Source organism: Schistocerca americana, chromosome 4 (assembly GCF_021461395.2).
Source record: "Schistocerca americana isolate TAMUIC-IGC-003095 chromosome 4, iqSchAmer2.1, whole genome shotgun sequence".
In the NCBI taxonomy this organism is placed as follows: domain Eukaryota; kingdom Metazoa; phylum Arthropoda; class Insecta; order Orthoptera; family Acrididae; genus Schistocerca; species Schistocerca americana.
Window position 1 is genome coordinate 62,252,138 of NC_060122.1, and position 16,171 is coordinate 62,268,308.

The 16,171-nt window shown below is 45.1% G+C and overlaps 1 protein-coding gene across 1 annotated transcript in view; it reads left to right on the forward strand.

Moving 5' to 3' along the window:
* Positions 1-1,654: 1,654 nt before the first annotated feature.
* LOC124613258 (polyglutamylase complex subunit TTLL1-like) overlaps positions 1,655-16,171 on the forward strand; it is an 80,020-nt gene continuing 65,503 nt past the window's right edge. The window contains exons 1-2 of the mRNA XM_047141950.1: positions 1,655-1,761; positions 12,325-12,390. Of these exons, the coding sequence (XP_046997906.1) occupies positions 1,655-1,761; positions 12,325-12,390 (173 nt within the window). The remainder of the gene's footprint in view (positions 1,762-12,324; positions 12,391-16,171) is intronic.

The window sequence follows — 16,171 nt, forward strand, 5'->3', positions numbered from 1 at the left end:
AGTCGTCGTTAGTCCTGTTCTTGCAGGATCTTTTTCTGGCCGCAGCGATGTCTAACTCATAGTATTCTACCTACCATTAGTTGGTCTGCAATCAGCTGTGCAGTTCGAATCGTTTTGTAGGGTACGTTAGTTTTTGTCGTGTTCGTGTGCCTTATTGTACAGTTCTATTAACAATGGATACGTACCAAGGTGTTTTACCTTCTTCCAAACGCTGATTTACTGATGTGTGTACTATTATTGCGCCGTTTGTACTTGGAAATAGTGTAGTACATTTAAATTTTCTCTCTTCCACCACTTGTTAGCAATGAAAGCCTACTACTCGACATGTGAAATGGCGGATATGTTATTCGCTATGGTTTAGCAAACGGTCCTAGATTGCGAACCCGTGCCCTCTATGCTGGAAAATATCCACAGCGCCGAGTGGCTTCTTAGCTGTCCGGAAGACTATTCCGGCGTCTGAGGGACACAGGCTCCCTAGCACCTCGTAAGGCTCCACACAGGCCTCACACTTGACGTGGTGGATCGCGTGCTACGTTCGGAGGATGAAACCCCTGGTGAACAGTGCGCGGCGATTAGCAGCAGCAGAAGGCGTATCACACTCTCTTATCTGGGACTACCAACAATTGCTGCATCCATACCATCTGCAGCGCGTTTAGGCTCTAAGGCCACATCATGGCAGACGGCGGGTCTGCCAATGGCTGTTGCAGAAGTGTGCCGCAAATCCACTGTTCCCATGCGAGATTTTATTTACCAACGAGGTGGGTGCTTTGAATTTCCGTAACCAGCAAATGTAGGCAGGTGAAAATCCCCACGCAATTCAGGAAAGAGGGCATCAACACCGATTCTCAATCAACATATGGGCAGGTGTACTTGGCGATTGATTAATAGGGCCATAATTGCCACCACAAAGGTTGACTGGGGCGCAGTACCTGGACTCCCTCATTAATGTGTTACCTACCTTGTTGGAGACTGTGCCACAACAGCAACCATTACAAATGTGGTTCATCCATGATGGCACACCAACGCACTTACGTCATAGTGTGCGCGATAATCTGACGCAAAAGTTTCAAGACAGGGGTCGTAGGGTGGCGGGAGGGAAGCTGGTGGGGGGGGGGGGGGGGGGCGGGTTTGTGGCAGGCGCACACCTTAGCCTGCTCAATGCCCAGACGTCAACCCCCTAGGCTTTTGATCAGGAGTACACTTGAATGAACTGGTCTACGCCACGCCAATCAACGATGGTCGGACACGATCTTCAGTGCTGGCCAGCTGATACAGCAACAGTCGGGTGTACTTCCTTACGCCGGAGGGCAGACGGGAGCGTCTTCATGAATCGACGCCACGTTGAGCACCTCCTGTTCAATTAAAATCTGCGACCGCAGCAGCAGCGCGGTTCCGGACTGAAGCGCCTAGAACCGCTCGGCAACAGCGGCTGGCTAACACCTCCTGTAAACATGTCTTTATCGCAAAATGTATGCATTTTCGGACCCATGTTTGTAGTATCTATGTTACCTAGACAAATGTATTCCCAGAGTTTCGTGACTGCACCTTAATTATTTTTCGGTGCTGCGACCTTTTTTCTATCAGAGTATATTCTTGTAAGGGTTTTGTACCTCTGTTCCTTCCACTTACGCTTTCTTTTGCGTTCACAGGCAACATGAAAGTCCACTACTGCAATGACCTGGAAAAACTTGTGCTGGACGTCAACTTCCAGAAACGCGGATGGAGAGCGGTTGAACCAGAAGATGACTGGAACTTTTACTGGTAAGATTTGTATCAACTACTGTTTGATTCACTTACGACTGCCAGGCCACTTAGTATTTCTAGCAAAATGTTTCTCTCATGAAACTTACTGGATTGAAAGTGTATGTGACTTTACATCAGGAAATCGATTCAAATTTGCAAAGAGCTTAGCGGTATGAACCCATTATGACGTTGCACGCTGTCCCCTCATCCCCCACACCTCATCGCTTGCCAGACTGCATCCGCCGGTTCGTTTGTGAAGCCACTGTATCCTCTCCTGCAGCAACCTGGCTCAGAACTGCTGCAACTCTTCCTTGATATCCTCGACACTGGTACTGAGACGACTTGACGTCCGAGCTGGTCCCACACGGTGTAGAGATCTGGACACTTTCGGGACACGGAAGCACTTCAACATGGTACAACGCCGCGCGGCGTAACAGTGCGGTCCGCGGAGACTTGTCACGTTTTCCGCTGCTCACCTCATCGGAGGTTCGTGTCCTCCCTCGGGCATGGTTGTGTGTGTTGTCCTTAGAGTAAGTTAGTTTAAGTTAGATAAAGTAGTGTATAAGCCTAGGGACCGATGACCTCAGCAGTTTGGTCCCGTAGGAACGTACGACAAATTTGCAAATTTACATGATACAATCAGTTCATACAGACGCATGTCATGTGGGAATGAGCATTGTTTTCTTGAAATATGGCACCATGATGAGAAGAAGTGCATGGAGCCCAAGGATGTCTGTGACGTACCACCCAGCTATCACAGGTCATTCAGTCACTATTACCCGTGACCCGAAGTCGTACCTGACAGATCCCCACAACACGACGCCAAGAGTAACACCGCTGTGCGTTTCGAAAACACTGGAAGAATGGCACCTCTCACCAGGTCATCGCCGTAGTCGCTGTCAATGGTTATCAGGTGTGGTGCGCAAACGTGATTCATCCTGAACACATTGCGATGCCATTTTCCAGCAGTCCAGCTCTGCTGTCACGGCGCCACTTCATATGCAGCCGTTGGTGTTGCGATGTAAGCGGTGGCCTGCCCATAGGAGGTTGAGTCTCTAGTCTCTCTGCTGCTAGTCTAAGACCAACGGTGCGAGATGACCCAGAATGTTGCACGCGCTCCATTACTTGTTTACGGATGGTAGGCACAGATAGGAAGAGGTTACGATGAGGTTGGTGCACCAATACAGCTATCTTGCTTGGTGCACCAATACAGCCATCTTCTCATGTGGTGATCAAATGTGGTGGACCGGAACCTTGACAACGGGTATGTATATCCTGACATTCCCATACTGGCCAGCATTAGTCCACTGTCACATAAAAAAGTCCCACATATCTCGATGTTGCCCGATTCGATTAGCCAGCAAAATAAAGACACACAACGAGACCCCTTCCAAACTCCGTCAGCTATTGTCTCATATGAGTATGAAGCATCTCGATGTCCTTCAGCGTGATCGCTCTACGACTGGCGCTTTACTCTTCTCTTATATACCTTACAAGACCTGGCAACAACATTGACCATGCTGGCTGGCGGAGGTTCTACCTGTCGTAGGGAAGTGCAAGTCTAATCATTTCCTACCTACCGATGGTGCGTACGTAGACGAATTTACATTGACATCCAATCACGTCTTCTAGGTGCTTTGCTTTCTTGTCAGGCAGTGTATTTCTTATAGTTTTCGCTACCCGCGGTGAACAGTGTAGCAAAGTGTTCGTTATCATACACCTTGCATCGGACAGTGGGACAAAGAGGATCCCAAATGGGAATATTTGGGAAGGTATTACCAGTTCCAGCATTTGCCTTGCTGCCAAGGGTAACCCTGCAACGTCTGTAGTTCATAACGTAATGAAGCTTTGTATCTCCTAGTTCCTTCTCTAGATGGTCGCACAGATGACAAAATGGTAGATATCGAAATAGACGACAGAGGGGTAGAGAATCAATTAAAATCGCTGAAAAGAGGAAAGGCCGCTGGACCTGATGGAATACCAGTTCGATTTTACACAGAGTACGTGAAGGAACTTGCCCCCCATCATGCAGCGGTGTACCGTAGGTCTCTAGAAGAGCGTAGCGTTCCAAAGGATTGGAAAAGGGCACAGGTCATCCCCTTTTCAAGAAGGGACGGCGAACAGATGTGCAGAACTGTAGACCTATATCTCTAACGTCGATCAGTTTTAGAATTTTGGAACACGTATTATGTTCGAGTATAATGACTTTTCTGGAGACTAGAAATCTACTCTGTAGGAATCAGCATGGGTTTCGAAAAAGACGGTCGTGTGAAACCCAGCTCGCGCTATTCGTCCACGAGACTCAGAGGGCCATAGACACGGGTTCACAGATAGATGCCGTGTTTCTTGACTTCCGCAATGCGTTCGATACAGTTCCCCACAGTCGTTTAATGAACAAAGTAAGAGCATATGGACTATCAGACCAATTGTGTGATTGGAAGTTCCTAGATAACAGAACGCAACATGTCATGCGCAATGGAGGGAAGTCTTCCGAAGTAAGAGTGATTTCAGGTGTGCCGCAGGGCAGTGTCACAGGACCGTTGCAATTCACAATATACATAAATGACCTTGTGGATGACACTGGAAGTTCACTGAGGCTTTTTGCAGATGATGATGTGGTGTATCGAGAGGTTGTAACAATGGAAAATTGTACTGAAAAGCAGGAGGACCTGCAGAGAATTGACGCATGGTGCAGGGAATGGCAATTGAACCTCAATATAGACAAGTGTAATGTGCTGCGAATACATAGAAAGATAGATCCCTTATCATTTAGCTACAAAATAGTAGGTCAGCAACTGGAAGCAGTTAATCCATAAATTATCTGGGAGTACGCATTAGAAGTGATTTAAAATGGAATGATCATATAAAGCTGATCGTCGGTAAAGCAGATGCAAGACTGAGATCCATTGGAAGAATCCTAAGGAAATGCAATCTGAAAACAAAGGAAGTAGGTTACAGTACGCTTGTTCGCCCACTGCTTGAATACTGCTCAGCAGTGTGGGATCCGTACCAGATAGGGTTGATAGAAGAGATAGAGAAGATCCAAGGAGAGCAGTGCGCTTCGTTAAAGGATCATTTAGAAATCGCGAAAGCGTTACGGAGATGATAAACTCCAGTGGAAGACTTTGCAGGAGAGACGCTCAGTAGCTCGGTACGGACTTTTGTTAAAGTTTTGAGAACATACCTTCACTGAAGAGTCAAGCAGTATACTGCTCCCTCCTGCGTATATCTCGCGAAGAGACCATGAGGATAAAATCAGAGAGATTAGAGCCCACACAGAAGCATACCGACAATCCTTCTTTCCACGAACAATACGAGACTGGAATAGTAGGGAGAACCGATGGAGGTACTCAGGATACCCTCCGCCACACACCGTCAGGTGGCTTGCGGAGTATGGATGTAGATGTAGATGTCACATTCTAATTTTGTGCTTCAGCGTATATGTGATGATCTAATTATGATAATAATGTCATTTTTACTCTGTAACTTATGTGGAATCATCTAAATTGCAACATTCTAAAATCCAAGGTGGCACTGCATCTCTTGTGAACGTAAGATGTAATGTTTATTTAAATGAAAACCTCTAAATGTATGATGGGATATCACCTAGCATCTGTGGGTATAGCTAGGTATCTGTTGCTTGTTCTCACGAAAACTTATTGATGATTACCATTATACTAATGTAATACATGATATTCGTATACTAAAACTAAATCTCCAAAACCTATTATCTGTCTACGCTTAGTTACGGACACAACTTTGGAATCATATAGAAAATGATCAATAATCACTGTTTCCTAAACATATCTAAGAATTGTTAATCAAGGCCATAAAATTGTAACCCGGCCTGTAAAACGAAGATCTGCTTTTCTCTGCTATGCCATTGTGCCTGTAACAAATCAGTAAACAGCATGTAGATCTCAAACAAATACAGATTCAGTGCAATGCCTACTGAATAAATCAAGCTAAGTGCAACGCATGCATAAGGATTTAAGAAACTAATCATACTCGGTAACCTGTCAGCCATCAAGCTGAAATATGTAAGTTCGTGGTCAAGGAAACAAAAAACCTATCTGAATGTAAAGATACATTGGAATGGAAATGAAGTAACATGCTTCATGACAGAGCGTAGGGGAACCTCAGAAAACACACAGTTGAAGAATTTCAGTTACATTTGAGTGAACACTTCTTCCTTCTTTTAGGCACTACCGTTAACAATGAGATGGACACAAGTACGATGCACAAAACTTTATCGATGCACTAAACAGCTTTGACAATACGTTATTTCTACAATACGTACATTTAAAAATGACAAAAGTAATGTAACTATTTCCTGAATACATTCATGGTTATCTTAAAATGTCTTGCGAAACAATATTTTGCTAACCACGAATTTCACACCCACGTAATAACTTACTAAATGAATCATTTATCCTAAACATCTTGAGCGAGGATTGCTAAAGCCGAACTGCACACAAGATAGCAAATAGTTTAATATAAAATGATCAATTATCCTTATATACACAGCCTTTTCAATAACTTTAGCAAACACTGATGCCATAGAAATAGGTCTAAAATTGTCTACATTGTCCACTTCTCCCTTTTTATAAAGAGACTTTGCTACTGAGTACTTTAATCGTTCAGTAAACTGACCATTCCTAAAGGAAAAATTACAAATATGGCTAAATACAGGGCTAACATGAGCAGTGCATTACTTTAATATTCTGCTAGGCACTCCATCATATCCATGAGAGTCCTTAGTCTTCATTGATTTAATTATTGACTCAATCTCCTCCTTGTCTGTATCACAGGGGAGTATTTCGGATATCAATCTAGGAAAAGCATTTGCAAAGAGAGTTATATGATTCCCTGTAGAAACTAATTTTTCATTTAATTCACCAGCAACGCTCAAAAAATGATGGTTAAATATTGCACATATATCTGACTTATCATTAACAGAAATACTTTTACTACGAACTGACTTTACATCGTCAACTCTGTGAGGCTGACCGGACACTTCCTTCACAACTGATCATATGGTTTTAATTTTATCCTGTGCATTAGCTATTCTATTTGCGTACCACATACTCTTTGCCTTCCTAATAACATTTTTAAGCAACTTACAATACCGCCTGTAATGGGCTACTGTAGCTTGATTGTGACTACTTCTAACATTTTGATGTAATTCCCGCTTTGTTCTACAGGATATCCTTATCCCACTAGTCAGCCAACTGGGCTGTCCATTACTGCTAGTACCCCGTTTAGAACGTTCTAATGGAAAGCAACTCTCAAAGGGCATGAGGAATGTGTTAAGGAAAGCATTATATTTGTCGTCTATGTTATCGCTACTATAGACGTACTGCCACTCTTGTCCCTTTACGAGCTTTAAAAAACTCTCTGTTGCTGTTGGATTCACTTTCCTACACACTTTGTAATTATATGTCACATTCGTTTGAATACAAAAGCCCTTTACTGTTAAAATTTGTGCATCACGGTATGAAAGACCATTCACCCTTTTACTAACAGAAAGCCCATCTAGTAATGAAGAGTGAATAAAAATACAGTCAATGTCTGTGCTACTGTTTCCCTGCACCCTAGTTGGAAAAAACACAGTTGAATCAAATCGTATGAATTTAGGAAACGTTCTAACATTCTTTTTCTTGCACCATCATACACAAAATTCATATTTAATTGAACAACATTCAAATATCTGTTTCGTGCAGTGCCGTGATACTTCTATGGACTCAAATGGAATACTGTTTTTTTCGTACACGAGCACTTCCCCACCCCGTAAAGAACTCCTTGAAAAAAAGTCAGCTAATCTGTATCCTGGTAAAGGAAGCCTCTGAATTGCCAAATTAATTGGACTTGTTATAGACTCTATAAGCCAATGAAGGCAGAAATACTGACCCATGCTGCCTCTATAGGGGTCCATAATTGCGAAAGTGTTGCCAGTAGAGGGGTTTGTGCACGAAACGACCTCTCAGTTACGTGCCATAAATGTCCGATGGGTTTCACGCCGGGCGATGTGGATTGTCAGATCTTTAACTCAAATTATCCAGAATGTTCTTCAAACCAATCGCGATCAATTGTGGCCTGAGAAAATGGCGTATTGTTATTCTTAAAAATTCCATCGTAGTGTGGGGGGATGAAGTCCATGAATGCTGAAAAGAGGGGGGGAAGGGAGAGAGAGAGGGAGGGAGGGAGGGAGTGAGGGAGGGAGGGAGGGAGGGAGAGAGAGAGAGAGAGAGAGAGAAAGAAGGAGACGTGTGTGTGTGTGTGTGTGTGTGTGTGTGTGTGTGTGCGTCCCTACTTGGAGTTTCCATTGTTTGAAAATGTGTATAAGATGAAGAAATTACATTGCGTACTGTTATTCTTAAAAATTCCATCGTAGTTTGGGGGGATGAAGTCAATGAATGGCTGAAAATGCTCGCCAAGTAGCCGAACATAATCATTTCGTCAGTGATCGATTAAGTTGGACCAGGGGATGCAGTTCAGTCCATGTAAAAACAGCCCACACGATTGTGAAGCCACCAACAGCTTGCGGGGTGCCTTATTGTCAACTCGGGTCCACGGTTTCGTGAGGTCTGCACCACACTCGAACCCGGCCATCAGCTATTATCACCTGAATTCAGGACTCCTCCGACCAGGCCACTAATGTTCATTCGTCTAGCGTCCAACCGACACGGTTCCGAGCCCAGGAGAGGCTCTGCAGGTGATGTCTCGCTGTTAGCGCTGGTCGTCCGCTGCCATAGCCCATTAACGCCCCATTTCACCGCCGTGTACTCATGCATATATTCGTCATACGTCCCACACTGATTTTTGCGGTTATATCGCGCAATGTTGCTTGTTTGTTAGCACTGAAAACTCTACACAAACGCCGCTGCTCTTGGTCGTTAAGAAGACCGCCGGCCACTGGGTGGTGGTGAGACGTAATGCCAGAAATTTGTTCTCGGCACGCTCTTCACACTGTGGATTTCGGAACTTTGAATCGACTAACGATTCTCAAAATTGAATTCCCCATGCTTCTAGCTTCAACTACCATCCCGTTTAAAGTCTGTTAATTTCCCCACCGGCCGGAGTGACCGAGCGGTTCTAGGCGCTACAGTCTGGAACCGCACGACCGCTACAGTCGCAGGTTCGAATCCTGCCTCAGGCATGGATGTGTGTAATGTCCTTAGGTTAGTTAGGTTTAAGTAGTTCTAAGTTCTAGGGGAATGATGACCTCAGAAATTAAGTCACATAACGCTCGGAGCCATTTGAACCATTTGTTATTTCCTGTTGTGCGGCCATAATCACATCGGACATTTTTTCACTTGAATCACCTGAGTACAAATAACAGCTTAACAGCTCCGCCATTTTATGCCTTGTGTGGGCGACACCTCCGTCATCTGCATACCCGCATATCGCTATCCCATGAGATTTGTCACCTCAGCGTGCAGTCACATGTGTAGTGTACCTTGCTGCGAAGCGAATGCATCTTTTGTTCAAGTTATTGTGTTTTGGTATTTTCGAGAGGCTACTTCTCACAGCTGTTTTCTAAAGTAGCTACAAGATACGTGACAACGAGAACAAAAGGTAACTAGTACGTACTAATTTTTTGTACTTTTCCTTGTCCTAACTGAGAAATAAAGCCGGGTCTCAGAGCTCCGGTGCATTAAAGTGTTGTTGATGCTTTCAGTTAAATATAGTTAAGTATGTCAGTAGTTTGGGAGTGGTGCAGAGGAAATATCTATGGGGAACAGAACCTGTTTTCTACTGCTCTTCACCCTCTAGGCAGAGCGGGCTGTTCGAATACCATCTACTTGAGAGTCAGATTTTTCTCAGCCAAATATCAGCAAGCTGTGAGTGGGGCAAAGGAGGGTTCAGTTTGGAATATCTGGACGGAGTTTTACTGTACTCACAATCAAGGAAAACCTTGCAGCATTACTTTTATTTTATGTTTGAAAAAAGAGAAGACAGACAGGTTGAACAACAGACAAATGGAATATTGTAAAATATTATTTACTTGTTTCATTATTTTATACTTGTTTGACAAGTGAATTAAGATCTTCCAGTGCATCGGCCCGGACGTTTTAGATTTTCAACCAACCAGATGATGGTAACACTACAAAAGATACACAGATTTATGGAAAATAAGCAAGAATTGATGTAGCACAGATAGGAAAACGTGTAAAATAATATTAAAGAAACTAATGGAGGAAATGATGATTCTGTGTGTCCAAATTTGTGGTTAGTAAGTTACGACAGTAACAGTTAGCAATGTTCAGAGGATTGAACATGTAGCTACCGTTACTTGAAAAGTAACATTGATTTGGTTCTGAAAGTGAGGATATGTGTAAAAGGTCACATGTTTCAGACAGATTGTTACAGTCATGTTGTAGCTTATGCAAAACTTTCTGTAAGGTTTAGAGGAAACAAAGGTATACGCAAAGAGAGGGGTGTTTACGAGATGGTTTAATTGGTGCTGTTTATGCAGTACATTTAGCTTTTGTACACGTGTGTGGGTTTATATCACAAAGGAAAGCGTGGAAGAAGAATAGGACCAACAACATTTATTTAATAAATCTGAGCGTATCAACCTGTAGCCACTGAACTGTTGATACTTACCAGCAGTCGTTCTGTTGATGTCGCGAATGGACCAGGATAGGAAGAAAATGATAATCGGTGCAGAAAGTGCTCTCCGACACACAATGGAAATTAGGCTGTACCGTTTACATAAAAATGTACATATTGAGGCGATACAACTCCGCTCTCGTGGTTCTACTTCTGTTCAGAACGGCGCGATCGTAAGTCTGAATATGTAGTCACTTACAGTGATGAGAACAAGATCATTGGCCTATGGAAGAGTGGTAGGAGGTTATCCTGCCGTGTTTTACCTTAATATGTTTTGGGAACGATGAAGTTCGGTAAGACTATGTGATGAACTGGAGCTGTTGTCGTTACTTTTCGCTCGGACTTTTAGATGTGCTCAACGGTACACGCAATGGTAGTGCTGGGTTTTGAGATACAGTCACATATTCCTACAGGAAGAAGTATTCGTGAAAACTAGCACGAAGTTCCTGTAATCACATGTCCGGAAACCATTTTATGGCAAAATATCATCCAGTCCATCCTCTCATTCCCATATATCCGTTATGTACAAGTAGACACTATAGGCAGTGCACATTGCATACCACGTATTATATATTGTGTGTTTAAACCGGGGACCTAGAAACGACGGAGAGGCTTCGTCCCGCTGTAGCCCTCAGTGGTTCACAACCGCACAACAGGCCACAGCAGTCCACCCACCCCACCGGCGCCCCACACCGAACCCAGGGTCATTGTGCAGTTCGGCCACCCGTGGACCCCCGAGGGAACGTCTGATGCCAGACGAGTGTAACCCCAACTGTTTGCGTGGTAGAGTAAGTATGGTGTACGCGTACATGGAGACATTGTTTGTGCAGCAATCGCCGACATAGTGTAACTGAGGTGGAATATGGGAAAGCAGCCCGCATTTGCCGAGGTAGGTGGAAAACCGCCTTCAAAACCAGCCACAGGCTGACCGGCACAGCTGATCTCAATACTAATCTGCAGAGCGGATTCGTGACGGGGGCCGGTACGCCTGCCCGCTCGGAAAGCAGCGCGTTAGACCGCACGGGTAGCCGGACGTGCTTGCTTACCATGTCCTGTGTCGCATTATTCGGCTCTTCTTCACAGTAAATCACGCACTCTTTCAAATACACCTTCCTCCATTGTAAATGCGTCACATGCATTTGTCACATGCTTCTGTAATGTCTGCAGGTTGTGGATGTATCAGGCATACACAAGTGTCTTTGAATGTCCCCATATCCAGAAATCCAGTGAGTTCAAATCCAATGAACAGCGAGGTTATGCTACTGGAATTTCTCGACCAATCCATCACCTACGAAACGTTGCGGTGAGGTCCTGTTGCAAGATCAGTAGAAAATGTGGAGATCGTCAGTCGTGCACAAAACACAGTCGTTGTCTTTTCGGAGGTCAATTTCTGCAAGGGTGCTGGTAACTCATCGCACAAAAGTCGGTGATACGTAGCGCATGTTAATATCTTTGGTATCGTGTATGCTTCGAATGTCTTGTCACCGACGATTCTTGCCGAGACTCTGAAGCTGACGAGGTCCTGATGTCTCACCTCCACTGCAACTGGAGCATCCGTATCTGCTCCGATGTGAGTATTGTAATAATTTAGTTGCCATCACTTGTGAATTTTGCCTCATATGTATACAAAATATAGGCCAAGAACTGCGAATCTTCAACTGCGCATATCTCAAAAGGGACTGAATTCCAGCCACATTATAGGAAGTTACTTACTGTAAGAATATGAGACACTTTCTTTTAAACACCTGTACATATGGAAACATTTTAGGTAAGAGCTTTAAATACAGTTGTAAGATTCATTTGAAAACAAAGAAAAACAACGAATTTGTAACTTTTCTTAAGTGTAACCGTTATTGCAGTTTAAGACGAGGCATGAAATTCCTAATACTATCAGGATAAATCAAAAAATTAGTAAGCATCATTTGTTAATATAAAATGAAACTGAACTGAAACTTTTATCTTTAGGGCCAGTACTCAGACGTGCCGCAGCATTTTCGGCGTTGAAAGCGGGATGCGGCTGAACGATTGGCAGTAAGTACACTTCTGTTTCCCACCTACATTCAGTTCCAACTTTTAACATACAGCCGTTCTGTTGCTTATTGGTAATAGTACATGTTGCGAAATCCTGTAGCATCCGTGGTAGTAATGTTAGATACTGTGATGCCCCTTGGTGTAGTAATTGCATTATGTAAGTGTCTAAGACTATACCTACATTTCTCCCAGTCCGATCCACTCCGACGTCGGCCGACGATCGGACAACGTCGGAAGAAGAACAAACACCCAGATTAAATTGTAAGTCCAGACACAAAAGAATTAAAGGCATTAGCTGCCAGTGGACACTGATTTACTTTAATGCGGCGAGTTAGACAGTTGTACCAGATCGGGAATCGAACCCAGGTCTCTTGCCTACTACGCAGATGCGCTGACCACTACACCATCCGGACGCAGTGGTAGCTACAACTGCGCCCCCTGTCAGATCCAAATTCTCAACTTACGCCACACACTGCAGGGGTAGTGCCCTTGCTCGTTAGCCTCAGAACTCATGGCATCTCGCCGATTCCCATAAGATTTAGGGCTTAGTGTGCATCTGCACTGAAGAGATCATTGGCCATCATCGTCTTAATTACAGAGCCAGTAAAAATAGTACAACCTTTCCATGGCTTATTGTTGGAACAGTGCATACTGAATACACGAAATGATTACGTTTGCAGATCAAGAGCACAAGCTGTTCTGAGGTACCAGGCATCGACCATTCGTGAAACACCCATATTGGCACGTGTTGTAACCACCATGTGCGGCAGTGCAGAGGCGGCAATATAGTCGCTGTCTCCGGCATTCAGTCGATCATACAGGTGGCGAACACTGTCCTGACGTACGTTCTGCCACTCCTGTTCGACCTGTTGGCATAGTTTTGTAAGTGTTGTTGCTTGACAAGTCGCGCTAGCCACTTCTCGTCCCATCATATCCCACACATGCCCGACTGGAGAGAAGTACAGGGATCTGGTTGGCCGGAGAAGTTGCTGCACATCTTGATGAGCACGTTGAGTTTCTCGAGGAGTGTGTGGGCGTGCATTATCGCGTGGGAACAACACATCACCTTCCTACTGCATTAACGACAAAAGAATGGGTCCATAACATTCTGCGGATACCGAGAGCTTTTTAAAGTCTCCTCGAGAAATATCAAATGTGAGCGAGAGCTTTAGCTTATCGCACCCAATACCCTAAGTCCTGGGATGGGGCCAGTATGTCTTCCGTGAATGGACTCTACGAAACAGCGTACACCAGGTCTACGTCGTACGCCCAAATGACCCCCACATGGGTGCAGGCAGAATCTGTTTTCGTCGCTGAAGACCAAGGCGCGCCATTCCATCTTACAAGTGATCCTCTGACAGCACAAGTCGAGCCGTGCGCGTCTAGGCTGCGGCCTGAGTGGAAGACGAGCTATAGGTGTGCTTGGCCGTAGACCTACTGCGGATGACCGGCTCAGAACAGTTCGTGTTGAGACATGTGGGCTCATAAGCCATGTTATCTGTGCTGCGGTAGCTGTACGAGCTGATCTGCCAGTGCTGCCCTTACAATACAAAGATCCAGGCGGGAGTCTGTGCTGCGTGAACGCCCGGAACCTCCTCTACGGTGTGAGAAAGGTCACGTGACCATTGATACCAGCATCGTTGCACAGTGGATGCAGCGTGTCCAAATTTTGTGGCAATTCTCCCGAAGGACCATCCCACCAATTGGAAGGCCACAGTCTGATCCTATTCAAACTCATTCATTTGGCTGTAGGAAGCACGATTGCATCTCCGTGGCATGGTTGCCTGCTTGCTTCGCACGTTTGCTCCACACTGAGCCTTCTGGCTGTGAGAATTCCGACATAAAAGGTAGTCATGGATGGCGCTCTGGTAGGTGTGACACTACGCTATCCGTTGGCGGAGAACGTTGTAACCACTATTAGTACAGCTACCATCCCCCGGTTGGAAAATGCCATCACCAGGTCAAAATCAACGTCGTACTTCAATGTGCACTACTTCATTTTTACAGTCCTGGCCATTAAAATGGCTGCACAAGGAAGATGACGTGCTGCACACGCGAAATTTAACCGACAGCAAAAAGATGCTGTAATGTGCCAATGAGTAGCTTTTCAGAGCATTCACACAAGTTTGGCGCCGGTGGCGACACCTACAACGTGCTGACATAAGGAATGTTTCCAACCGATTTCTCATACACAAACAGCTGTTGACCGGCGTTGCCTGGTGAAGCGTTGTTGTGATACCTCGTGTAAGCAGGAGAAATGCGTACCATCACGTTTCGACTTTGATAAAGGTCCGATTGTACCCTATCGCGATTGGGGTTTATCGTATCGCAACATTGCTGCTCGTGTCGGTCGAGATCCAGTGACTGTTAGCAGAATATGGAATCGGTGGGTTCAGGAGGGTAATACGGAACGCCGTGCTGGATGCCAACGGCCTCGTATCACTAGCAGTCGAGATGACAGGCATCTTATCCGCATTGGTGTAACGGATCGTGCAGCCACGTCTCGATCCTTGAGTCAACAGATGGGAACGTTTACAAGACAACAACCCTCTGCACGACACAGTTCGACGACGTTTGCAGCAGCATGGACTATCAGCTAGGAGACCATGACTGCGGTTACCCTTGACGCTGCATCACAGACAGGAGCGCCTGCGATGGTGTACTCAACTACGAGCCTGGGTGCACGAATGGGAAAACGTCATTTTTTCGGATGAATCCAGGTTCTGTTTACAGCATGATGATGGTCGCATCCATGTTTGGCGACATCGCGGTGAACGCACATCGGAAGCCATACTGGCGTATCACCCGGCGTGATGGTAGGGGGTGGCATTGGTTACATGTCTCGGCCACCTCTTGTTCGCATTGACGGCACTTTGAACAGTGGACATTACATTTCAGATGTGTTACGACCCATGGCTCTACCCTTCATTCGAGCCCTGCGAAACCCTACATCTCAGCAGCATAATGCACGACCGCATGTTGCAGATCCTGTACGGTCCTTTCTGGATACAGAAAATGTTTGACTGCTGCCCTGGCCAGCACATTCTCCAGATCTCTCACCAATTGAAAACGTCTGGTCAATGGTGGCCGAGCAACTGGCTCGGCACTATACGCCAGTCACAAGACTTGATGCCGGCCGGGGTGGCCGAGCGTTTCTAGGCGCTACCGTCTGGAACTGCTTAACTGCTACGGTCGCAGGTTCGAATCCTGCCCCGGGCATGGATGTGTACGTTGTCCTTAGGTCATTCAGGTTTAAGTAGTTCTACGTTCTACGGGACTGATGGCCGTTGAAGTTAAGTCCCATAGTGCTCAGAGCCTTTTGAACCATTTTTGAACTACTCTTGATCTACTGTGGTATTGTGTTGAAGCTGCATTGGCGGCTGTACCTGTACATGCCATCCAAGCTCTGTTTGACTCAATGCCCAGGCGTATAAAGGCCGTTATTACGGCCAGAGGTGGTTGTTCTGGGTACTTATTTCTCAGGATCTATGCACCCAAATTGCGTGAAAATGTAATCATATGTCACTTTTAGTGCAATATATTTGTCCAATGAATAAAAGTTTATCATCTGAATTTCTTCTTGGTGTAGCAATTCTAATCGCCAGTAGTGTATTTTGGCATGTGAGGCTGGGTAGTAAATGCGACAGTTGAAACTTCGTTTCGTTGCGAACGTAATCATGTAAAGAGATATATAGTTAATAAGTGGACATCTGATAATGACAGCATGCTGGCGAAACACGTTGTGCCAAAGCAGTGACTGCCATTAAACCTGACTGACTAA